The sequence below is a fragment of the Colius striatus genome, chromosome 5 (assembly GCF_028858725.1).
Source record: "Colius striatus isolate bColStr4 chromosome 5, bColStr4.1.hap1, whole genome shotgun sequence".
Taxonomy (NCBI): Eukaryota; Metazoa; Chordata; class Aves; order Coliiformes; family Coliidae; genus Colius; species Colius striatus.
Window position 1 is genome coordinate 29,457,270 of NC_084763.1, and position 26,835 is coordinate 29,484,104.

At 37.5% G+C, this 26,835-nt stretch overlaps 1 protein-coding gene across 2 annotated transcripts in view; it reads left to right on the plus strand.

Annotated features, from left to right (window-relative positions):
* Positions 1 to 25,811, plus strand: part of ETV1 (ETS variant transcription factor 1) — a 65,348-nt gene extending 39,537 nt beyond the window's left edge. Inside the window, exons 9-14 of one of the 2 annotated variants that reach the window (XM_061996396.1) lie at positions 10,971 to 11,038; position 11,689; positions 13,555 to 13,623; positions 16,429 to 16,598; positions 20,377 to 20,478; positions 22,989 to 25,811. In XM_061996396.1, the coding sequence (XP_061852380.1) occupies positions 10,971 to 11,038; position 11,689; positions 13,555 to 13,623; positions 16,429 to 16,598; positions 20,377 to 20,478; positions 22,989 to 23,210 (632 nt within the window). In that variant the 3' untranslated portion in view covers positions 23,211 to 25,811. The remainder of the gene's footprint in view (positions 1 to 10,970; positions 11,039 to 11,688; positions 11,690 to 13,554; positions 13,624 to 16,428; positions 16,599 to 20,376; positions 20,479 to 22,988) is intronic. The other variant, XM_061996395.1, reaches the window with a different exon arrangement.
* Positions 25,812 to 26,835: the final 1,024 nt, after the last annotated feature.

The following is a 26,835-nucleotide window of genomic DNA, read 5'->3' on the forward strand; positions in this document are numbered from 1 at the left end:
GTTGATCAATATGGCACCAAGAAAATGCAATCAAAACGTGTTTTCAGTTTTGGTGTAAGTAATTTCTGCAGCTTGTACACACACACAGACTGAATTGGGCAGTGGTAATGGGTGGCCCTGTCTGACTTCAGTCTGATTTCTCTCTTCTTCTGGGTGCTCCAGTACCTGCAGTGCCTTCCTATTGGTTCTCTGTTTGGCTTGATGCTTTTCTAATCTATTTCCCAAAGGTTACATGGCAGCTGAGTTGAAGTCTCCTTTGAAAGCTTTGCCCATGACAAGCCATCAATTTGATCTAGCGGAGAACAGTTTTTTATTGTCTTTTCTGTAGTTAACATCGTCAATTTAGTGGGATATTTTGTGGTATCATTAATGTAAAGTGCTTGTTTTAGACTTGATCTCAATGTTAGAACAGGTGAATTTGGAAAGTAGAGCTACTGTCTTCTTACTTATTCTTGACAAGCAAAGAACCAATCCTTAGGTAAATTTGAGTTAGGTCTTTACAGAAAGGAGGCCTATACGGAGAGGGAACCAAGAGTGAAGTGTTTCTCAAACATGAAATACAAGAGAAGATGAAAATTACTTCAGATTACAAGAATCAGGTCTAAAACTCAACTTTTTCATTGATGAAGGTTCTGAGATGTGTGGCCTTGGCAGATTAGTCTAACAGAGCAGCATGGGCGAGACTGTCGGCATAGTTAATGTGGCAATGGATATTAAATGGGGGACTGCAGCTTCAGGCACTACCAGTCCCTTGCAACCTTCACAAGCATCATTATCATCCTGATAAATTAAAGGCTGAAAGAAGGCCCTATTGTAAGCATGCTTCATATTTAGCTAGGAAATGGGATTCCCTTATTGCATACTGCTACGTTAAATCTGGATTGGCTGCTAGCATTTGTCTGTCTTTGGAATATTTTTTCTGGAAAAAAGCAGGACATTTCATTCTGAGAGGAAGATGTGCAAACTTGTATTCAGTCCTGTCATACCTTTTTTTTTTCCCAGCAAGAACAACATTCCACTTTATAGTAATGATGTTCAAGCAAAATTGTTGTTTCTGTTGTAGATGAAGAATTAGTTTTTAAAAATGTAGTAGCTGTGTAACCAGTGGTCATGAAAAATTAATCTGTTGGTATCAGGAAGTACTTTTATTGGCCTCAGAATCACTGCATTTAAGTTGACACATCTGTACACTCCATAAATTGCAGTCAACAACTGTGGTCTGTTGATATTTTGTCTTGTTACCATCTGTTCTCTAGAAACCATAATTTTCCATTCTTGCTAAGAGTACATTAAATAACCCCTTAGGAAACATAATGTATTTGTCACTGAATCATTGATTTCATTTTTCACCTGTGGATGTTCATGGAAGGAAGAGTGCCAGAGTGAAAGGTCTTTTTTTGCATGTCAGACAAGAATATAGAAATGTATTTTAAAAGTTCGTTGTAATACACCAAGATGTTTCTTTTGGGATGCTTGTGAAAGAGCCTCATAAAAGTTCATTGCTTTTGTGCACTATACTTTTATACTTTGTGTGAAGCTGGTGAATGAAAAGCATTATTATAGAATGATTATAACTCTATTAAAACATGACATTAATTATGACATGGGAAATGGCAGATCAATTAGTTGTAATTGTAATTGCAGGTATGCAATTTCTACTGCAGAATGTGTGAGATAATGGAAAAAGAAAAATGTCAACAGAGGAGCTCTTCCTTATCCACCCACACTTGTAGAAGTCACAGTGCACCATACATGTTCAGTCCTTATTTTCTGCCTTTTTTTGTTGTTTTCTTGGCTGCCAGTCAGATGTATCTAGTACTTGGTGCTGTTATGTAGCAACTCTTAAGATCAAATATGCAGCCAGGGACATAAGGAGCTTCGAACTTTTGAATCATTAATGAATGTACTCCAGAAGGCTTCCCAAGGTCTTTGTTTACAGTGCTAACAGTGGGCATTTCCATACAGTTAGCACTTCTAGAATTCAGTTCATGTCTTCAGATTCTTAAAAGAAGGGCTGAACTTGAGATATCTCATCTATTCTGGGCTTTAATTTTAAGCAGGATCTTTGCAGGCTTGATCATTCCTACTTAAGATATTGTATTTGCAAATAGACTAAGATGTGGCTCTAGCTATGTGTGTATGAATTAATTAAAAAAAAATCTAGTTTGAAGTAATGTTTTAAATTATTTAAAAGTCATATTTTGGTTTGCCCATTTAAAATATTACGTTATTTTTGTTGAAAAGTTCTTTTATGGCTGTGTCTTTGGAAACTTTGAGATTTGTTGCACGGTGGTGTTAGAAGCAAGTAGAGGAATTGCAGCTTACATGTACTTTTTACTGATTGCCAGGAATTTTATATGTTGAAATCCAGATATATTTAGTCTTTCCTGAGCAGGTTAGAGCCACTAATTAGCAGGACTGTTCTCACAGTTACATTTCTGGGTACCATCACAATTGATACACTTGAATGGACCTTAGAAAATCTGGATACTCTCTCTGTCTCTGCCAAAGTTTTCTTCCAGGAAGAAGTTTTCTTCACATCACTTAAAGAATGAATTATCCACATAGAATTATTGGCTTCTTTCTCTTGCTTTCTGGATTGCTCATTTCTTTAATTCCTGAGGTGTCACAAAAAATAAATACCTTGTGTTGGCATGTAAGAATGGATTGGGAGCTGCCCCTCTGTTGAGTGAGAGAGTTGAGTGGCAGCAGACACGCATTAGATATAGATATGAGTATGAGTAGATACACCTGTATAATTTGCCTACCCAATTAAGGCTGGATAATTTTAAAAGATCATGATGTATTACATATGTTCAAAACCTAGCTCCTAGGGACTTTCTTTGTGTTTCTAGGCGAGGAAGTATGGGAACATCAGATTAGGGTCCCTGTATAAGCACTGCAAAAATAAAAAAAAAATTGGCAGAAGGTATGTGACTACTTTGGAAAACATTATTAGGACTGGAATGTGCTTTGTTGGGGCTTAAAATTGACTATTCAGCGGTATTAATCTTGAGGTCATCTTTTCCTTTCTTGAAGTGTTCTGCCTCGTTAAGTACACAACTTCCAGCCTCTGTAACAAATGAAGTAGGAGCTCCACCTGCAAAGCTGTTTACAGCATGTCTCTCCCTCCCCCAAACAGTTTTGACCTGTGCACTCAAGAGACAAGAGTGCCAAGGCAAAAAGCTGTATCATAATTCATTTGCAACAAAGGAGTTGTGTCAAGGTTGCACAGGAAGCTGTAATTGTGACGCTTCTTGACCTCCTAAGTTTGCCCTTATAGGTACAGGATGTTGTTAGCATTTTACCATCCATATTATAAACATCTATTTACCTAATGACTGGGAACAGAATAAAAAGCAAGAGTACTTTCAAATACCTGATGCAGTGTTTTCTGGAAAGCAGATCAATGCAAGTTAATGTGGAAAAAGATCCTTAGTAGCACATTCTTCCCCAGAGATCAGCTGAAATGTCCTTACATTTGGGAGTTTGCAGAACAGCGTGAGAGATTGTCTTGAATTAAAATTTCAAGAGGAAAAAGATACATTGGAAGTATATTTATTAGCTAATTCGTTTGATGTTTTGGCCTTTTTTTTAAGCAACAGTGAGGATATTCTATTATGCTTCTTAAAGGTAAAGTTTAGATGTTTGGAGATGCTAGTATGAAGGAAAAAAGGAAATCTTAGCTGTGAGTCAGAGTTGGTACAGGTTTGCTTTTTACAGGATATTCTCTAGTGTAGTGACCAGGGAGGCATTTAAAATGACACAACTCATGCAGCTTCTACTGTTGTATTTAATTACATTGTCTAATTTTTGTACAGTGCTTTGAAAACATAAAGCACTATGTGAGTGCTAAGTATTATTATTACAATTATTCCCCTATGAGATTATTTCACAGACTAATAGACTTCACAGTTAAGAAATATTTCTTGACCGTAAGCCTAAATTTTTCCTTTGATCAGTTCCATTCACTTGCTTATAGCTACACCTCTTCAGCTCATCCTAAACAATTCCTTGGTATTAATATACCACCTCTAAATCTCTGTAGACAGTTTGCATGTATACTCTTAGTCTGTCTGTGTGACTGGTTGCTGAGATCTTGCTTTATAAATCCTCCAGCTGCTTAATCTTTTTCTCAAATTATCTCCATGTTTTCTTTTTCTTTTTCTTTTTTTTTTTTTTTTGATCAGACTGCAAATACGTGCAGAATTTTTGAGCATAGTCTTATAAAATATTCTGTGAAAACAGAACTGACTCCATCCTTTTCTTGGCTATGGTGCTGCAGTACATGCTTCTCAAAACTGCATCTCCTTATGGCCTTAAAGAAATTCTTTTACACAGCTGTACAGTTGTTCTCAATGAAAACCCAGCTGGCGTAAAGGCAGGAGGGGTGAAGGGAAGGGGTTTTGCTCTTGAATTCAGTGGATTTTAGAAGTCTTCCCTCCTCATTTTTGATTTTGCAGTTTTCCCGACTCACACGTCTGTGGTTTAAAATATTTCACTCTCTTGTTTCGGGAGCTTGTCTTTGCAGTGTTGCTTCAGTGAATGAGCATGGATTTTGTTTGGTAGTTAAGCTGCACTGCACTTTGGTACTTAATCTTAAAACACATGAACACAAGTCTGCTGTTTTGATGGCATCACAGTAGAAAATAAGAGAATCTGAGGGGGAAACTTTGGAAATCTGTGCTTCAGAAGATTGATATGAAGGGTGGAATTTGAACTTTTCTGTTGCTTCCTCATCTGGCTGAATTCATCTATTTACTAATTCTATCTGGAAGAAATCTGCAGTTAGAATAGAGTTAATTTTGTAAGATTATCTCCTTGAACAAAGGAGAACCTGAATACTAAGTTAATATGAGCATGTAGGCAAGACACCATGCATCTATTTTTCCTTTCAAAGCAGATAATACAATCTGAAAAACTTTCCTACGGTCCCTGTTTTTCAAAGAAACAGATAAATATCCTCTAAATCTACAGTTACAGTAAGTGGCACTGGCTAATGATTTGATTTGAGGATTGAGAGCGCAGTCTGGATTTACTCTTTGTGCATTAATGCAGGTCAAATGGACACAGGCTGCATTTTAAATCAGTAATGGAGGGCTGAAGCCTGCCTTAAACCAATCACATCAGCCTTACCCAAGACTGATTGATCCCGAGAGACTGAGCCCTGTGAGCATGGCTTTTATATGAATGGACTCTGTGCAGCCTGAAGTTTCATTCATAAAATGGATGCTGAAGGGGAAAAAAAAAAAAAAAAAGCAACCCAACCCACACACGCCAAACCCTGGAATGTCCATTTATGCGGAGCTGAAGGGTGTAGTGTTCCCTCAGCTGCTGCTTTTGCCAGTTGCCTTAAAGTAATGATTAATGTTCCTTGGCCCTGCCTGCCTGAAACCTGACACCATTTATGGCCTTGGTGTGTTTCTAATGTATAGTGAATGAGAAGGCTACATTCTCAAATTAAGAACATAAACAGGAACTGGTTGGTCTGAATTCCATTCAAATATGTCACTTCAGCCGTGCAGTGTTTGTCCAACTTCGATTTTACAGGCAGGGGATGGGGCAGGGGAGAAAAAGCAACACAGACATTTTTGCAGTAAGATTACCAACAAAAGGAGTGAAGGAAAGAGAGAAAATACTGCTGGCTTTTTGTTAAATTCAAAGGGAAGCGATGTTGAAACTACGTTTTACAGTCACTGAGGTTAATAAAAGCAAATACATGATTTTAAAGTATGCTCAAAAGATCAGCTCCATGTGGAATTTCAATTCAGAGCTGAATGTATGAGCCTTTGTTTTCCTGTTCTGCTGTATAAAAAGTTACACATCGCCTAGACAGGCTGTTGACATCTGGTCTCAGAAAATGCATTAGATATTGTCATAGATCTAAAAACCAAAGTTGTGGAAAGGAAGCTGTTTACTTAAGGGTTTGGGGTTTTTTTTTTTTTCTGTATGTGTATAATAATAACACTTAGACAAGAGCTAGTGAGGCCAAATCTACTTCTCCAGTAGATTTTTGTCAAGTGAGGTGTAGGTAATTAAACCCAAAAAATTTTAATTAGCTGCTTTTTAAAAGGGAGTGTATTTGTAACTACGAGTGCACATACTTACATGCTTTTGGTTTTGGTCTTTTTTTTTCCTTAGTTGCTGGTATGAAGGCTAGTCACAGACAAAACAATGAACAAAGTCTTCCATTCTGAGTGCTTTTAAACTGCATAATAATTTGGGAAAAGAGCACTTAATTTTGAGGCTGATTTTTAGGTAAGATAGTGACTTTATTTTCACTCGTGTCACTTCAGTGCACCTATGTTTTTCTGCTGAACCTTGGTAATGAAACAATAAATGATGACTTCTATATTGCCACGATTTTACCAGTTTTTAGGACTCTGTTGTAATTACACAGCTTCTGAGAGGATAGTGCTTTTAAAGGTGAATGAATTGAAACCTGTTGCACCAGCATTTGATTTGTAAAATACACTTAAGCAATACCTGTGCAGGGAGACTGTCATGAGTTCTAGTATTTCTACCTGAATGTCTCTTTTTGGAGAGACATTAAGTGTTTTAATCTGCATTCTGTAGGTTTACAAAATCATAGGTTTCATGATCAAAAAGAATCATTTGGTACTTCTCCCTGAAAAACACAGATCATGCAATATTCTTAATGATGCCTTGTGCCACATAAGCCTCTTGTTGTGATCTAGTTTGAAGAATTACCTTTCTTACCGAAAAAGCTCCGTCTATTTCGCAGTGATTTGAGTATTCCTCTTCATCCTTGAGCTGGTCAGAGCTTCTTGGAGTTGGTAAACCAGCTGCTTTGCACTAGGAGGCTAAATGTGTTTCAGTGGTGGATGAAATACTCCTTTGTAAGCAGTTTGTCGGTTCTCTTGGAAATCTACAAGCAGAAAAGTTACTTCCGGTGTGATTGTAACATTTTAAGTTTGAGGCCAAAAGTATGATGTGTTCTAGATTGAATACTTTATTTTTAAAAGGCTGCCTTTGTCTCTGCACTTGGTAAAAATCTCTCCCTCTCCACCAGCCACCTCTCCATGTACCAGGGAGATGCTTGTATTGCTCAAGTAAGCACTTCAAGTAAGCACTTCACGAAGCTCTGCGAGGTACCAAAGGGATAAAGGGTGTGTTCACAGTGTGTGTAGCACAGGGTCATGCTGACATATGTGAATGGCACAAAGGAAAAAATCTCTTATCTGCTGTATTTCTTATCTATGGGAAGACAAATGGCATAAAACATTTGAGTCTGTATAGATATACCAACTCTGAATTGCTGAAATAAGAGCCAAAACCCATGTAATTACTTTTCGGACCAAAGGGACAATTGAGGATATGGTGTAAGTTGCATGGAATGGCTGTAGTCAATGGAATCCCTACAAATTTTTGGGAAACAGCTCCTTTTAGGAACTGTTCTTAGTTGGTAATAAAGTGTAAATCTGAGAAGTCGATGTGAAAACAGTAAGAAGGTTCCAATTTTAGTGTCCTTATTTTGTTTTATACTTGTAAGGAAGTAGACAAGTTCCCCTGAGCTACCATGCAGAGACCAAAGCCAGGCAGGTAGCTCAACTTCTTCACTCACTTCATCTCTTTCAGGTTGTACACACCTTGCAAGCATCAGTCTCCCTGCCTCTCTCTCTGCACATACGCATACAGAATGCAATACCTCTGGATCACACTGTACTTTGTCACGTGCACATGGGTAGTGCCCTGGGCCTCCAAATCCTCAGATGATGTTGATAAAGTGAACTAAAAAGTAATTCAGAGTTAGAGTGAAATGTAACAATGTGTTCTTTAGTTAGGAAGGCTATGTAAGGTCAGAAAGAGGAGAGGCCAAGAAATGTACCTTGCTTCAGGTTTCCAGATGCCACTTTACTCTGCTTCATTCAGGAGAAGGTCAGTCACTTCATCCTGTTGCCTGAAAAGGCTTCATTTTCCCTGTGTCTCACCTGGATAGGGACATGAGCTGAAATTCTGTTTGTTTCTGTGAGGATGTGATTGTGGGTCTGAAACCTGGTCCTTGTCTCTGAAAAACAATAGGAAAAGATGATTCCCTACCTGCTTTGAGTTATACAAGGCTGAGATAACCTAACCCTTAAAGTTCTGATCTGATAATTAATATCAAATACTTCCTTACCAAGGAACCACTCAAGTGTCTTAATAAATGAAAACTAGAACCTGTGCCTGCTAAATTCAGTAGCAGATTTTTCTTATCCTGAGGAAGTCTGTTTGGGCTTTTTCTGCTTTGATGTATTTTGATTAAGGCACAGCAAAGCTTATTTCAAGTACTTTTCTCTGTGGCAGTCCCAGATGAGAAGGCATTTCTGCAGTGTCTAGATGGCACATAATTTTAAAACAACATTTACTGGGGAAAAAAGATTCCAAACCAACATGATATAAGGCCATATGTATTGTTTTAAGATGACTGCTATGTTGCTGTTGGCAAGAAGAGCAGTGACAAATGCCATCTAGGCATTCCAAATGAATAATAAAAGATAAATTAATTTTTTTGATGTCTCCATATTTTTAGTTAATTTCTGTTGGGTTTTTTTTTGTTTTTTGTAAAGAGACTCTTCCATTCTTGAGATGATATAACTTTACAATGTAAGTTACTTCATAAAAAGTAACATTTTTAATTTAACTGTGTTAACGTAATAACATAGTATTGAAATAAGCATCTTGTGTGTCTTAAGTTCAGACACATTTTCCTTCAAAGACTAAAAATGGCTAAAAGGTCATAATCTCAGAAGCTTGAATGCTGCCCTGAATGTATTTTATGCCTACATCTATCTGATTTGTTGTCTTGAAACAATGCTTCAAGGAGAAGAAAACATATAATTGCTCTGTAATTTCTACACTAAAATGTTTTCCTTTGAAGTAGCTCCGCTTAGCTTGTAAAAATACTTCTGGGTCTTAGTCAAGCATTTAGTACAATTTAAAACTGCAATGCTAAATTTCATTGGTTGGACTTTTTATTAGATAAGGTAGAAATGAAAGCAGCAGGCAATTTAATTAGCAGTAATTTTTCTGGGCAAGTCATTACTTTGATGAACTTCAGAGCAATGTTTATGGCTCCTAATTAACCATGTTAGTCATTTGATTGAATAATCACTTTGGAAATGTTTCTACAATTTGATTAGAGTCTGACCCACTCTGATAGTCATAAATTAACTGATAGCACTTTAGGATAACAAGACTGTAGTTACTTTGCAAGAAATAAACTCTTCCTTTCTGTATTTTTTGGTCCTCTGTGGACTGTTTAAGCACAAGCTAACCAGAAGATTAAGTAATGCTGGTACAAACAGTGCTTGCCTTAAACAGATACCAGATGTTAATTATAATTGACTTAAGAGCATGGGAGATGAAACCCTAAATTGTCTAAGAACACAAACTTCTTGGATGTGTGCATATTTCTTTATTCTGTATACTCTGTTGTATCACTTTGCAAGAGTGGAGTTCATGAGTCAAAAAGGCTTTTACTGCCAATACAAGTGAATTTTTACCTAAAATAGAAAATAGCATCTGTTTCAGTTCTACAACTTCCTCTTTTTTACGTAGATTTTTCCATTCTCCTTAAAATTCAATCTGCTTGGTAACATGAGTGATTCCTTGCAGGTGACCCACTACTTATAGCCTTGCCTTCTAGGCTACAGAGCTATACTTAACTTGGGTGATCACTGAGTCACTGATTCCTGTGGATACTTAGCATATGCCTGAGACATTAGAGATTCTCGAGGCCTGAGAAGGCAGTCACTGAGTGTTTCATCGAGAGGAGGTAATGAAGAGGTCAACACAGGCACATGAGAGGGACTGCGGACTGTTAGATGAATCTTATTATTACTGCCCTGTGTTTCGCTTGTTTTGTGAAGTCAGTGTAAAACCTCATTTTCTTATCCTGCCAAATCTTTGATACTCATCACTAGTCAGTGAAGAGTGAAATTTGGAATCACAGTCTGAAAGCGTCTGTAGGCAGTGTTGGAAAAATAATGTCTGCTCTTTCGACCTCTGTTTGCATCTCCTAAAGACGTACAAGTTACTGATAACAGATTGCATAGCTTAGGGTAGGAGTTTATCACAAGATCAAATAGACGTTCTTAGGCAAGACTTTTGCTATCCAAGAAATGGGTTAAACATGGTCTAGAGGGGCAAACATTTATGGTGTATTTTTCTTTGCAAGTCCCTATTCACAGGATGTAGCTACTTGGGAACAGTGCAAGATGGGGGAAAAATAGAAAGACATTTAAAGAACACCACTTTCATTACTTTTGTTTAGTTTTTATCATTCTTCTTGCAGATTTGAGGTGAGGAATGGCAAAAAAGAAATGTCTGCATTGATTAGAATGTGCATATTAATTTCTTCTTTTGAGGAGCATTATTTTTTGTTTAGGGGTGTAGAGATGGAAGGTGAAATTCACGCACCTGAATTCCTAGATTAAATGCTTAGGAATCACAGAACATTTCATTAACCCATCAAATCCTTAACCAGAACTTAAAAACCAGTATCCCAAGTTCACTCTGACATTTCTTGTATTAATGTAGAGTCTAAAATTCTCCAGTAGGATTGGCAGGCTTTTCTGTATAATTGCTTATACATATTAGGTCAAATTAGTTACAAAGATATATTTACAAGCACAGGGTTTAAAATACACTTTTTGTGTGGAATTTTTGATCTGTGAATGGTCTAAAGTGTAGTTGTCATGGGAGTCAGCTTTTAGCAAAGTTGATTACAGTAAGGGTTTGAGTTCAAGTGCCTATGTTTGATGGGATCTGTGATCCTCACATTACGATTTTCTTCTCTGACATACCTTGAGCGTGCTGCTCTGAAATGCCGTGTGTTGACAGGTTCCCCCTTGCTCTAACTTGCATCCTTTTTGTTGCTCCTCTGCCTGCAGCCTGTCTCGTTGATAACCTGCACACTTTTAATTCCAGACAGTCATTTGACTAGCATTGTCGTCTTCTCCTTTCAGAAGTGCCTAGCTGCCATTCCATTTACATGAGGCAAGAAGGCTTCCTGGCTCATCCAAACAGAACAGAAGTTAAGTTTTCTATTATGTATCATTTTTGTATGAGAAAAAATGAAAAAGCCTGTAGGGATTTGGGATTCACTGGTTAATTCTGCTGCTGGGAAGACTCACATTGTCTTTCTTCCCCTTCCCAGTCTTGACTTTCTGATGCAGTGAGTTTTTTTTTTTTTTTTTTTTGTAGCTTCTTTTAGTGCCACAAGTTGTTGAGGATAGAAGCAATTTTATTATGAGTTTACTCAGTTTGTTTTCAAGCTGTCTAGCAGTTGAAAGGAAGAGACGCTTAAAAATCTGTTTTGTTTTGCCCATTCTACTCAAGTGATATTTTCCAGGTGTGACAGGCTCAGTTAACTGTAACCTATTATATACTTTAAATTCAGTGAAAGTTTTTGACTTTTCAGGGGTTTTTTATGATGTTTGCAATGTTTTGGTGCTGCTTAGGCTAAACATGTACAGCCATGTGATACACACATAACTCTCAGTGACTTCAGTAAGGAAGAGCTTAGTTCATAGTGAAGATTAATACTTCTGAATAAAAGCATTTTATATGTATTAAGAAGACCAAGAGAACTAAGAAAAAATGACCACTGAAAGAGATTGCACCCTCCACTCTCCTGCTTTTGTTTATCTTTCTTGTCAATATATGATCTGTTTGTTTGTTTAGGGTTTATTTGTTTTTCTTAAAAATGGGCAAATTTCATGAACATCAGGGAAACTGGTTTTGAGATTAATGAGAATTTGGACAGATGTATGAATCAAAGTCCTGTAACAAGACTTAATTCACAAGTGGAAAGATACAATTGGAAAGATTACAAATCTGGCTAAAAGCCTACTGCTTCTGGGGTGGAATAAAGGCAGAAAATAGAAATAAAAGATAGTGTTTAACAAGAAAGGTCAAACAGGAGATGGAAATGTGTAACGGTCTTGGTATATGAAATTATATGAAGTATAGAGGCTTGATAAGGACAGTGAAAGACTCATAGAATCAGTAGGTTGGAAAAAATTTTTAAAGATCAAGTCCAACTGTTAACCCATCACTGCAAAATCCACCACTAAGCCATGTGTCTAAGCATCACATCCACCTGTCTTCTAAATACATCCAAGGTACTTAACCACAACAAAGAATCCACAAACTGTAGGACTAAGGTCAACAGATTTGAATTTTAAACACAGCACAGATAGGGGAAAAACAATTTTAACCATGTTATACACTCCTAAGTACTTGGAGGTGTTAAAATGGTTATGAATGACATAGGAAAACCAGTGATGTTATATAAATATTTGTTTTCTGTATTTGGAAATCCGTGAACATGGTTTTATGGAATACAGGTCATATCAAACCTGATTCTATTCTTTGCTGAGATTAAAAGTTTGACTGATAAAGATGCTTGTATCTTATAGTTAGACTTTTTATGGCATTCAGTTTGCCACTGCATTACATACTGATTAAGAAGTTAGCACAAAACAGTATCAATAAAGTACACATTAAATACATTAAGACCTGGCCAACTGACAAATCTAAAAGTGGCTGTCAGTATGCAATCATCTCTGAATGGATTGTTTCTATTATAGTTCTATAGGAATTGATATCAGGAGTATTGTTATTCAACATTTTCAGTAAAGATACAGAGCAAAGTTAATAGATAACTTTATGGCACAAAGATAGGCAGAATAGTAAATACAGGACAGGGCAGTCACACAAAGCAGTTGAGATTGTTCGGTAATTTGGGCACATTAGACAAACCAGATTTTTATTATGCAGAATGTAGATCAGGCCTATGGAACTGGGAAACAGTATATAGGAAAAAGGATTTTGAGATGGGCTTCCTCCTCTTATGCCTCACCACCGGAAACCAGCTCAACCAAACATTGCAACTGTATAGCAAAAAGGCCTTCTGTAGCATTTGCAGTCAAAAAGAGGGTCACAGGGAGGCAGGGGAGGAGGAGATATTTTGTCTTAGCAAGTAGCACCGGTGATACTGATACTGGCATGCAATACAGTTCTAGTTAAGCAAAACATTAATATAATACTGAAAAGTGTGTGCAGAAGAGAATGCTAGAAGGAATGCAGTGTCACAGAATGTCTTTTAACAACAAAAAAAATAATATTACAGAATTATTTTAATTGGAAGAAACATCAAGGAGGAGGTGACTTCTGTGAGTATGAGGAGTAAATACCAAGTAGAACTTTCTTAGTCTTGCAGAGAGAAGACCTGCAGCGACTAATGGTTAAAAGTCAAAGCCACACTAGTTCAAACAGGAAATAAGACAAACATTTTGGAATAAATCATAGAGAAAAATGGGTGCTTTTTCATTTTTGCAGGTGGAGATTAACAGTCTTTTGAGAATGTATACATTAATTAAACATCCCTGTACTGAGGCCAAAATGTTACAATTGAGTGGTGTGTAAAGGATGTGGGATATTAATCTGATTCCTCCGTAACTTTGTGTTCTCTCTGACATTAAGCTTGTGATCTCTTCTTTGTCCATGTATCTTTTATATAAACATCTCTTTCTCTTTAACTTACAGGCTGTATGTATGAAAAGGCACCTAGACAGTTTTATGATGACACTTGTGTTGTTCCAGAGAAGTTTGACGGTATGTATGACACATCTCTCTCTTCTTGTGTGGGGAGTTGAAAAAGGAAGAGGTGAGGGACTTTGCTGATCAAAAAAGCTCAGTAACATTCCAATTTAGCATTCCTTAACACACCATTTGCAGTGCTCCCAACCAAAGCTGACCTTTGTCTCTTGAAACCAAAGTCTTCTCTTCAATAGGACATCGTTCAACTTTTACCAGTGAAAGATGCTATATTCAGAATTGCAGCAGAGGAGCTCAGTTCCTGTACAGTTGAGAAGTAATAGGAGGATTTCCATTGCACTGATGATCACATACTGCTCGTTGTTTGAGATTTAATGAAAGCTGTTCTTATAAGAAACAAAAAACTGGAGAAAGCAGCTTTGTTTTTACTGAGGATTAAGCCTCTTGTCTCACTGTCTGAGGTGATGAATAGTGGGGAGTGAGTTTATAGGGCATTTTTGTGTTTGTGTCAATGTATTTGCACTGGGTTAAACATTGTACTAGTGATTTATTTTTTCGGTGGGATTGATAACAAATCAATGATCTTTTTACAACCCTAGCCATTACAACAGATTTTTTTTCAAGAGGTATTCTGAGGTCAATTAGAATAGATAGCCAAAATTATCCTCGGTTACTCTGATGTAACATTAGTTTCCTGGTGTAACTCAGTTGATTTCAGATTTATTTCATTATAGACAAAGTAAATGGACTGAGTAGTTCTTGATGGTGATTCTGTTAGTCTGCAACTTTGGGAAGTAATTTTGAGACCAAATACTTAGATTTGCTGGAGTATGTTCTTTGTGTTAGTGTATGTATGTCCAACTTTATTTATTTTAGCAGGAAAGATTAGATATTTTCTCATAAACTTGTAGCTCTCTGACTATAGCTAAAAGTAGGGATGGAGAAGTCTTGGGGTTTTTCTTCTGGTTTATTTTGGTTTTTTTTTTTTCCTCCCTGAGAGTCACTTATATGGGGATTACAAAACCATTGCATGTCTAGCAGCACTTGTGTTTGCTGAAGAAGGGGAGACTTTAAAATGAAAGTAACCTGAAGAATTACACATTCATCAAATGAAGTACCACATGCATTTCAGGATTAGTAAGGAGTAGCAAGAAATAGAGGACTTTAGTTAATATTATACCTAATTGAAAATTGCTGAATCCAATATTGCATTGTCACTGGGTTGACATGTGGTGTATTGGAAGTCTACTTCATAACCTAACTTTGGAATGTATGCTTATTTTGCCCTTGGAAAGCACATCACATCAGGTTCTTCCCCTAAAATGATGGTGAGGACTATTTTCAGTACAAGTGGCAAATTCATATAAAAGAAGTAAAAGTTTAGAAATCCTTGTGTGCTTGCAGAGCAGGCAATCTTCTGCTAGCTTCTGTGACTGTCCATTGAGAAATCATCATGTACTGTAGAAAACTGATGTGAAACAAATAGGTGTATTTATACTTTTAGTAAGATGACTTTTGATGAAAAAACAGCAGATATATCATCATGTTTTGGCCACTAAAGCAAAAGTGGGATAAGCACAGGACTAGCCTTGATGTTTCAGAAGTAGATTCTCAGCTGCTTCTTCTGAAATAAAAGATCAGCATAGGCAAAGAATCTGATCCTTTGTAATACTGCACTTGCTATTTGTACATTGCTCAGCTATCATTAAAAGATAAACCCTGTCCTTGAAAAAGGCCTTTCAGGACTGGAACTTGAATCTCACATAAACCGAAAAACCTTCTGCTGATTTATTTGTTTTCCACAGCTATTGACTCAATTTTCTTTCCTGATTACAAAAGGAAGTGCTCCATTTTTAATATTATTATTCTTATTTTCACTACACTAAGCTGTTCTGTAATGGCCATCAGAGTATCCTAATGTTGTGGTTGAATGCAGTCCTGGCTTTCTGTTTTAAACAAGTCACACTGCTTATTGAGGGGTATTGCTATTCTGGTAGTTAAAATGAGGGGTTTTACCAGCATGTCAAGGATTGCTCTTATTGCATGCAGAATAAAAAAAGATACTCGCTGCTTCAGCATCAGACCTTTCGGCTGTTATTATTTTCATGAGTTGTTTAGTATGAATATGGTTAAAAAACAGAGACACAGTATGGATGTAGCAGGGTGGTTTTTCATTGGCAGTTTGTGGAACAGCTAGCAGAATTTTTTTTTTTTTAAACTTCCTCTGGACTTGAAATTTTAGAAAAATTAGCTGCTTTTCAGGGGAATACTAATCTAATATGTAGATAGCAGTATAAGTAATATGTGCTTATATGCAAGTCCAATATGGCACAGAGGAACTCACATATCTGTGGGATTTGCATACCTATACATAAAGCACATGCTGTTTAAGTCCAAGTCAAATACTTTGTCAAATTTTCCTTAGAAGCATTTGCATGCAAAAGAAGTTTCACTCAGTAAGGTTTTGCAGCTTTATGAAGCATACATTACATTTCCAAAACTGGGGCTTGTGCAAAGTATCGTCCCCAAATGCAGTTCTTCCAATGACAAGAGTTGCTTACAGAAATAGTTGATGCTCTTTCAGATAGAGGATATTAAAGAGTGGTTTGCAAGTGAGATTGTTATGTATTCGAAGTCAATGGGGATAGGCTTAGAGAGACTTCTGAATTTAGGTGCTGCTTTAATTATATTCTAAGAGTATCTACAATTAACAGCAGATGGGCGAATGTTGCATTTGTAGTAAAAGAATTCTTTCCCTCTGTTTCATTAACTGTAGCAATTGCTTTGCCAGTTTATCTGACAAACCAGGTGATAATGCTTTTTATGCATGGCTTATCTTAACATTTGTGCTGTTTGGTGCAGGTGATGTCAAGCAGGAGCCAGGAATGTACCGTGAGGGACCCACATATCAGCGACGAGGCTCGCTTCAGCTGTGGCAGTTCTTGGTAGCTCTTCTTGATGACCCATCAAACTCTCACTTCATAGCATGGACTGGCCGAGGCATGGAATTCAAGCTGATTGAGCCGGAGGAGGTGAGTTGGACAGACAACATACCCTGACATCCACTGCCCTGTCCTATGAATGTACTGATTCTCCTTCAGACTTAGGCCTTGTTTTCCTTCAATATTTTGCTTCACTTTAGAAGGGTGACAGAAAGGATTGGCAAGGGAAGAGCTTCTATTAAGACTGAGGTGTGGTTAAGAGTAGACCTGATTCTTAGTCCCACAAAATAATAAAAATAATGCAAGTGCCAGAGTTACAGAACACTTGACATTAATTGTGGGGCCTGGATTTTTCAGAACCACTTTGTGGGTGGAGCTGTGTTCCAAAATCCTTTGAAAACCTGTCCCTGAAAAGTTTTTCAACACCAAGTATTGTTCAGTGTGAAGATGTGTGAACTTGGAACTTTTAGACTGTTGAGTGAAAGATCCCAGGTCTGACAGGTGGCAAAAGAGAATGCTAAGATTTTTAGGCAATAAAATTCCATCAAAATCATACACCCCCTCCCTCTTTTTAGAGTCTTCTTTAGAGTTATTCTGCTTATCTATATCATTAGATTGTTTAGTGCATGCTTAGATCCTAGGCTTGTAAACACTCGTGCACGTGTATAGCTCTCCTAAACCATGAAGTACTCATGGGGCAGATGAAATTCCTTCTGTTCATGAACATTTACCGAAGCATAACTTATTTCAGTTGTGTAATAAATAGGAATAAATCCAACATTTTATTACATAAACTTTTTTTTAACTAGGTAATGTGTAATCCATCCTGTGTTCTAAACAGCCATGGAAACGCTTGTCAAATCTGCTGTGTGTGAATTTTATTGTAATAGTGATGTGGATGATTTGATTAGGGTTGTCAAAAAGCAGTATGACTCTGGTGTACTTTTTTTGCCCCTTGGAAAGGGTTTGGTAATAGAGGAGATGAGAGCAAATTTTCTATTAGGATTCCCTCTGAGTTAGAGCTGAGTAGGAAGGTTTGGGGATGTGACAATGCTTCTGTATTCCACCAGCTACTTCTGCTGTTTGCTATCCATCTGCTGGCATAAGCAGTCCAAAACCTCTCTTGCATTTACATTAACGTCATTTGCCAGCAGCCCTAAGGGGATGATAGAGTAGTTGAAGGTAGTGACAGAACTAATGTCCCCTTCCTTTTTGACATGGCCTGGCTGAAGGGCAGGTTGCTGCAGGGATCTGTGTACTGGCTCTCATTTGTCTGAGCATCCCTCCCACTAGTGATAGTCAACAGTGGCATATCCTGGTATTGTGCATCTGAGAATTTGACCACAGAACAGCCTTAGTCGATTTGATACCAAAATTTTGCTGGCAAGCCTGCAGCCTTAGCAAGCTAGTCTACGTGGGCTTCTTAGTTGTGTGACCTGGCCCAGAACAGAGAGAAAACTTTGGAAAGGCTTTTGTTGGATTTTGGTGAATGAGATATCTGTTTTTTCTCTCTGTCCCAGTCTCAGTATCTTTTACCCTCTAGTTTTGTCTTGTCTTTAAGGTATGTCCAAAGTTTTTCAAGATTGAAGAGATTTATTGGAAGTGGTTTCCAGCAGATGGTGCAAAAACTTTACAGATTTTATTAGCTAAGGAAGGGAAAGAATCAAAACAAGCTCCTAAGGTTTCCTTATTGTCTAATTCCCGAAGAACTGGATATTCTGATTTACGTTAACTAGCTCATCTACTCGTCTGGCTTTGTAGCAGTTGGCTTTGTGTTTTTTGATCAGCACTGCACCCTAGATCTGGAGGAGGTAGGCTACTTGAAATTTACCTCACTCCTGAGTGCTCTTAAGGGAGTACAAAGAAGCCTAAGTTGTTTTCATATGAATGTCAGGAATCTGGCAAAAAACATCGATTAAAATAAGAATAGCCTATGGGAAGTGATTCTGTGAAGTTGCAAGCTTCTGTTTGTTGCCAAGTGTAAATTGAAGGGAAGTCAAAGAGCTTGTTGGTTCAGCTGTGGCAGGTTAAGATGTCAATGAGATGACCTTTCCATCCCATCCTTTTATGGAGGTTTATGTCCTTGTAGAAAGGGTGACAACAAAAATGAATATGTATCAGTTTCACAAGCAACACAGTTCATTCAAAAAGTAGATAATTCTGAGCTGTGGAGGCTGAGAATTGGGTGTAGGTCCATTTGTGCTGCCTTGTCACACGGATGGCAACCTTTAACAGGAAGGTGGAATGGAAGGCTAGAAGCCTGGATCCCTTACACAGAGCAAGTCTTGGTAAGTACTGTGCAGCTCAGGGACAGGAAGACTTGCTTACCGAGACTACTTCTGGACCTGCTTGTGTTTTAAGGAATGTCAAAATGCTACACAATACAGAATATTCTCAACTGTTATTTGGTTGTAGTTACCTTCTATGTGTATTACTATGCAAGCCTGGTACATTGGGGACTTTCAGGATTCCGATTAGTAGAGAAAAAAAACTTAGGAGCGATGAACAGAGTGATGGAGGCAGATGCTACAAAGATAAATAGGCAAATTATGGTTAACACATCTAGGCCAAATCTACAGCTGGAATAAATTAATGTGATTGGAGGTATGTTTCAATACAGCTGTAACATACATATAACATAGATATGTAACAGAGCCAGGATAATACCTGAGCCTGAAAAGCTGCACCACTGAAAGGAAATAATGCTTTCAAAAGAAATTTTAAAAATTACTGTCCAGATAGAGATCAAAGTAATGTATTTTTCTGTTGTTTTTTAGTCCTACTCTAATTCTCAGTGCTGCATGTCAACTACGGTTTGCATCAAAAGGCTCCAGACACCTATGGGAAAGTTTTTGTAGAGGAGTTTGTAGGAAAGCTGCTTGGCTACTCTTTTTTCCAAACCTATATGCATAGGCACCTCTCAAACATTTTTATAAAATGTGCTTTAAAGAGTTTATCAGCTCTTACATTTTTTTCCCTCTGGTGACATGATAGTCATTTGCACAGCCAATAATTGAAATGTCACAAACAGCTGATTATAATTTCAGGTGGAGAATAAGCAGTTAAGCTCTTTGAACAAAAGGTCTCTTTGTCCAGAGCTACCTTTGGCAATGAAACAGGAAGTGCAAGTAGAAATTGTAAGTCAGAGCAGAAGGCATATTGTTCTCTATGGAACAGCTTCATGAGTTGCTTGAAACTCCCTTTGAATTATTATTATTTAAGGGAGCTTACGCAACTGTGAAATTTCTGTCCTGTTCTTCATACTACCATATAGTTCTTTGAAGTGATTACCCTGCCTCCTCTGATAATTCAGTTTCTTTGCTGGAGTAATATTTAAGACTTGGCTTTTGACTTGTATCTCCTAATAATCTCAATATCACTGTCATTCCAAGTGCAATGTGTATTAGTTCATGAACTAGCTGTGTATGCATGTGTGTTTAATGTAACTTAGTCTTCTGACAGCAAGGAAAACACAGGAATAGTGCAATTATCCACAGTCTCAGACTAAGGAAAAATTTTCATCTTTCATGAAAGTTTCTGGTGAAAAACCATTTTTGTTGATAAATCCTTTTTTTCTATCATGGCTTTATTTTTTCATTGATTTTCATTATTAAAACCAACAACAAAAAACACCCAATCCTCCCACATATGCAAATAAATGTCTACTTCAAGTTTAATAGATGACTGTGTGTCCAATTAAAAATAACAATAGTACATGGGAAATTCAGGTCATGACAACCTTTTCTCTTGTGTTTATTTGTTGCATCTGCAGGGTTCCCCCACCTCCATCCCAAAATAAGGGATGTGGTGATAAGATCTGCTTGTTAAATTCATTTAACAAATCAGTGCTAATCTATTTTTGTGGCAGGTGGCACGTCGCTGGGGGATTCAGAAAAATAGGCCAGCTATGAACTATGATAAACTTAGCCGATCACTTCGGTATTACTATGAAAAGGGAATCATGCAAAAGGTGAGTAGCTAATTTTATATTAAGTTTCACCAGAGTGTTGCATGTTAATTCATAAGTCAGTTTACAAGGACTACTTGTAACAGCATTGCTTAGGTAGGTTTTTCATCTTTTTAGTTAAACACGAAGCTTTTGCTCCTACCTGGTCCAGTATATGCACCAAGATATATATTTTTTTTTGCATGTAAAAAATGACTGTGATTTTAATTCACACAATGCCTACAGGGCAAGAGGTAATATTCAAAAATATTCAAAAGAGCTTCCTGCCACCTGGGAAAGCCAAACAGTAGAGTACAGTGTGAATAATGTCTTGCAGATCTAAATTAGCTGCCTAGCACTTGGGTACTTAGGTAAGAGCAAGATAGGGGAGAAAAATGATACCTATTAAGATACCAAATACTTTAAAATTTTACCAATAGTGTTGTAATAATACAACTTTTCAGTGAAATTTAATATTTTATAATAGGCTGAATTATGAGAAATATTTAACAATAATTTATATATAACAGTCAGGTCTTACTGACAGTATTCAACCCATCCTTCACCTGTGGCTTGGTGATTTACATGCACGTTTTTAAGTCTTTCTATGTAGTGCTATGTAGAGTTACTGAGAAATAAATAGGAGAGACCTGTCTGCCACAGCGACGAAACTGGCAGGTGTGATCAAAGATCATAACGAACACCTTGTGCTGTAAAACTTGTTCCATATCTTTTCACATTATTTTGTGACCTGTGATGATTAACGTGTTTAAACATGCCATTTGCCAGTTCCATGAATGGGAACAATGCTCTCAGCTCAAGTTACTGGGCAACTTTTCTAGTGGGTTTTGTCAAACCTCAGTTTGAAGTTGCCTGCTGGAAGTTCTTTTGCTTCGATTATAGGATCATTGCAGTGCTCTATCTTTTCACTATCCAGGAGTCAACTTGGACAAAAACCTGAGCAAGTATTTGCTTCTGATGTTTCAGCAGCACAGTGCTTTCACACAACTGTGTGTTCGGTCTTTGTGAAGCATGCTGGAGGCTGGATCTGGTCAGGGAGAAGCAGAAAGGGAGGCTTGGTGGTGCTTTGGGCAGAGGAGTGCCTTTTTGCAGGCTACAGCTCAGCTGCATTAGGCGAGCCTGTCAGCACGGTTCAAAGGAAGCACAGTGGCAAGAATAAGTAGCAAAAAGTAGCTGATAATGCTGCGCAACCCACACAGCTATTTAGTCTGGAAAGTTTACCAATACATTGGACAGCTAGCTTGATAACTCTTAAACTGCTATTTCATTATCTACAAGAATGTATTTAACACATTTTAAAAGCTAGCCTGGGTGCTCATTTTTCTGACATAGCAATGTTTGAGGTTTGCCTTGGGATCATCCTGTCTGGCCAGCTATTGTATGTTAAAAACTAATGGTTGTAGATCATAACAGATTTCTTTACTGCAAGGTTTATATTCACAATTTCCTCCGTTTTAAGTTCAGCAATGATAAAAGGTTATGCAAATGCTCAGTTTCTGAATGCAGCTTTCAGTCTGTCACACTTGCTGACAAAAAAATTCTGCTGCAGATACAGACTTTACCAAAATTTTTGCATTATTAATAATTAATGAATAAATAAGCTGAAAAATTAAGGAGATGCTTCAGGACTGTTTTGCAGCCATAAGAATAGAGTCAAGTTTGCAAAGTTTTGTTACCTTCGTTCACTCACTGCCAATGCAGCACTAGCTGGAGTTGCAAGAAGCAGACAGTATAATCTTCATTTAAAAATAATAATTTTAATGTGAGAATGCAACATGGTTCATATTTTTAAACATAGCTCTTTAAATAAGGTGCTTGAGAAGACCCTACATTCACTTTTTTATTTGTTTTAAAATAAGACTTTTTTTTCCATTCTGTAACTTTTAGGAAGACAAAGTACAGACATTTAGTGTTGTTTCTGAATAAGGGAAAACTTTAGGATCTTTGGACAAATTGCCCCTCCATAAGCAAATCCAAATGTCCTAGCTTTGCATGAGCAATTGCTAAGTACATATTAGCCTATGTATTTGCTTATGCTGTCCCTGTACAATCAACATGCACTATAACTTAAGTGCTTTTATACGTAAGTATGAATCAATCTGTGTAAAGTGAAATTGAGATCTCTATCATGCAATGTGATTCTTTTTTTCCACTTCGCACACAGAGTGTTGGACTTAGTAATTTATTTTGCCACTGTAGTGACAATTTATTTACATTTTCCAAAAAGAACAGTTCCATTTGTGGTTAAGTGTAGGAAGCGATCGCAAACAAATGTTTGGAAGTAGAATACCTAGTCCATCTTCCAGCACGATATCACGTGTGGCAAAATAAAGAGAGTTCTGGAGAGTCTACTTCTGCAGATCCCTGTTTTTTGTGATATTGTTGCCTTAGAAGTTCTGCTGTGCATTGTCAATTACGTAAAAAAGATGAGTTCTTCACTGGACTGTTGAATTTGCAGTTGCAAAACCACAAGGCCTTACACTGCACCTTTTTCTCTCTTCTGTTGTCCTAAGGTGGCTGGAGAAAGATACGTCTACAAGTTTGTTTGCGACCCCGAAGCGCTTTTCTCCATGGCTTTTCCAGACAACCAGCGCCCTTTACTGAAGACTGACATGGAGCGTCACATCAATGAGGAGGACACTGTGCCTCTGTCCCACTTTGATGAGAGCATGGTCTACATGCAGGACGGTGGCTGCTGCAACACCCACCCCTATAACGAAGGCTATGTCTATTAACAATAGTGACAGTGAAGGGGATGTTTTCCCCCTCTCATGGGCTTCTCCTCTTTCACAAGACCCAGAGGAAAGCTGAATCAACTTCAGTTTGTTTTTTAAATAGTACACTAAAAGGGGCTTTTCCTGTTGCATTACTCCTATGGTCTGCCATGGACAGCGCACTTTATTTGAAAGGGGAGGGATGGAACTGAAGCATTATTCTGTGTAACAGGAGGAAGAGGGCAAGTTTGCTTTTTACTTAAGTTTGGGAAGGGAACATACAGGTTTTAAGTACAAAAAAAGCTATATCATGTCTGTTTTGTTTCATATCGGCATAAGATATTGTACATTTTCTCTGGGTATCCATAGTACAGTTAATTCTCATTGTGCAAAATAACCACTTGATGATGATGTCAGCACAGCATGCACAGGGCATTTGCTTCTTGCCATTCTTGTCTTTTGTAGTTCTAAAAGAGAAGCGACGCGTATATCACAGCATTTAATTTAGAAGCTTGCAGTGGCAGACCTTGCACCTTGCCTCTGAGAATAACTAGAGATTTTTCTTGATTGTTTTCTTTTCGATTTAGTTTTTTTATTTGTTTTGTTTTATTTTATATGGCCTCAAAAATAATCTTTGTTTAATAACAGAGTGGCCATAAGTGCAGTGACCAAGCAGCAAAATCCCTGACTTCAGACTGCAAGCTGCATGGCATATCTGGTGCCACGTTGCTATACCTACATGGCCTGGGCTGTGGCTTAGACCTTTCAAGATCCATTTGAGGGTAGTAACTACATGTGGTAGGCTTTCTGATGATCATGTCAGCATTAAATACAGAATCATGATCAGGAGGGAGTAAACATTTTCTACCCTTCCATTTCCTTTGGTACATAAATAAGTTATTTAATCAATAGGAATTAACTGTACTAAGTCACATATCTAATTATGCTGTTTAGACACAGCAAACACTCCTTGAGAAAAATATCCAATACACTAAATAGGTACTTTAGTAATTTTTAGACACGGTACCCATTAATACGCATTTAAACCTTTTACTGCTGTGTTATGTTGATAACATATATAAATACTAGATAATGCTAATGCTTCTGCTGCTGTCTTTTTCTGTAATATTCTCTTTGATGCTGAATTTACTATGACCATTTATAAGCAATGCTGTAAGTACAGGTAGCATTTCAGGACAAAATAGATGACTTGAACCATTTATTGCTTAGAAGATAGCTTACGCCATAGCTGTGCTATAAGCAGCTTTTACGCGCATCCACAAATGACTGGTAAGCTTCAGCTTGCTAAGGAAAGCTCTGCATAACCTTTTGTAATTTTTGGTGGAACGGAGACTTAGACAAACTGTCAAAGAATACCATGAAGTCGCTGTATGACGTTGTAGTGCTGGCACTGATGTTACCAATCAACTTGTTTTGGACACTAAATGTAAATGTGATCAGATATGCTCGGAAGACAATTTAAATTTTGAGGGGTTTTTTTTGTTGTTGTTGTTTTTTTTAATAGTTTCACTTTTTGAGCGAGGTAATCTTGAACACAAGCCACACACACCAGTCTATATGTAAAACGAAAAACAAAAAAAAAGCCCTGATAAAAACCCCAAAGTTCTAAACTTTTATGAGCACCTTTTCTGAAATACAATATTTCTTAACTTGAAGAGAGGGAGGGGGTAAGATCCGGATTTCTTTTTGCTGTCCAGTAAAACTTAAATAGATGTTAAATGGACTGCCTCAGTTTTCCTGTATGCCCAAAAAGAGGGAGGAAAATGAATGCATAACCGTAAAACAAAAAGAATTTTCATCATAATGAATGGATTTCAAAGACAATCCTAGATGGTGAGTTAATTTTCCATCCTCTGTCAGTTAAGACAATAGTTGTGCTATGAACATTTTAATATGCAATTAATAAAAAATAAAGAAGTAATGGTCACTAGAAACCACAGGTACAAAACCATTTGGGTGGGTATTTAATTTACTCCAGTCCATAAGACGACGCATTTTATGAGAGTATACATATGCCTTAATATGTCATCTGGTTCTGTCATCCATATGTCTCCATGGCACTTAAAATTTTCGGTGATCAACCTGAAATCAGAAGTCTAAAATTGCAGAATTAGCAAAAAGGAAAACGGTAAAGATTGACTAAGATTTTTTTTTTTTAAATGTGGTTTCCATTGACATAAGGTTCAAATGAAACATACTTTGATGAAAAGTCCTGGGGTTGGTCTTAGTTCTTTAATGTCAGCACAGAGTGCCTCTTGCCTGTGGCAGGATGTTGGGTACTTGGGAAAGGGGTTGAACAAAAAAGGAAAATGAAAAAAAAGAAAAAAAAAAAAAAGAGGGAAAAAATTCATCAAATGTGTAATATTTAAGAAGAAATATATATATATCTGTATACTGTAGTGACTCACTGAGCAAAACAAGCAATCAGACCAACATTACATGAGCTCTCAGCAGAAGATATAAAAGTATTTCGCTTGAACTGATTAACCCTTTTTAAAATGTACCTAAGAGGTTTATTTAAAGTCGTGTTTTTATTCCACTTTTTTGTTTGTTTGAGGGGGGTTTTTTTGTTTGTTTGGGGTTTTCAGGTAGAATAATAAATCTGGCAGCTGATTTCTGCAAGATTGTTGTGTATTGGATTCCTGACCATTCAGACTGGAAAGGCCCCTGCAGTAAGCTGCTGCTTTTGGAAGAGGGAGATGATGGTCTGTTCCCAGTGCCCACAATGGCTTCTTGCAAAAAGTAACAAAAAGAAAAAAGTGGAGGATTCTGTACAGTTCATGTGTATGTATGTATGAGTTATAGCCAGGAGTTAACTTGCCAAAGCATTGTATTTGACTGACAAAAGAGAGTAGGATAGTCTATGTAAATTTAGAGAAAGATAGATTCCAACTATGAGCACTGACAATTTTCACAAGGCATTTTAATGCCCTACTGAATTTGAATGTGGGACATTTGAGGTTGGATTATGGGTGCTGGGCTTTCATTTGGTTGGTTGAGGAGTTTTTTATTTTGTTTTCAACTGTGCCACAGTTGGAAGGAAAACACAGGACTCACCTCTTTTCAAGAAGAGCTATAATGGAGTTATCTTACGCATGTTTGCTCCTGAATCTCTGCTGGCCAGAGGCCTGGGCAGCCCAAGTTAGTACTACTGTGGAGTAATCTTGGGAGTCCTCACTGCAAGAGCCTGTGGTAGAACTGTAGGTGCTCGAGATAAGGACTTGGCAGATCCCCTCAGAATCCAGTTGAGAGAGTTAAGATTACAGGTTTAGGGTAGTGCACAAATTTTGCTGTAGGCACATGACTTTCTGTGACCTCGCCAAGGTAACACCAGCCTTAATTTTCCCACACGCCAACTATTGTGCAGATATTAACTTCACATTCTCTAAAAATGTAAATTTAATGTGCTTGGCATACCAAATCTTCCTGCATTACTTAGATTTAGCTGCTGTGATATCTGGAGGAAATTGGGATACAGGAAAGTACAGATTGGTTTCTCCAGTAATTCCTTGCAAAGAGCCCTTTGGTCAGAATCTTTTTGTCTCTGGAATTCTCTGGTACTTGAGACTTTCCCCCAGGGATTAGTGCTTGAAAGTTTTGTTGCCCTTGATGTCTAACTGGCTTG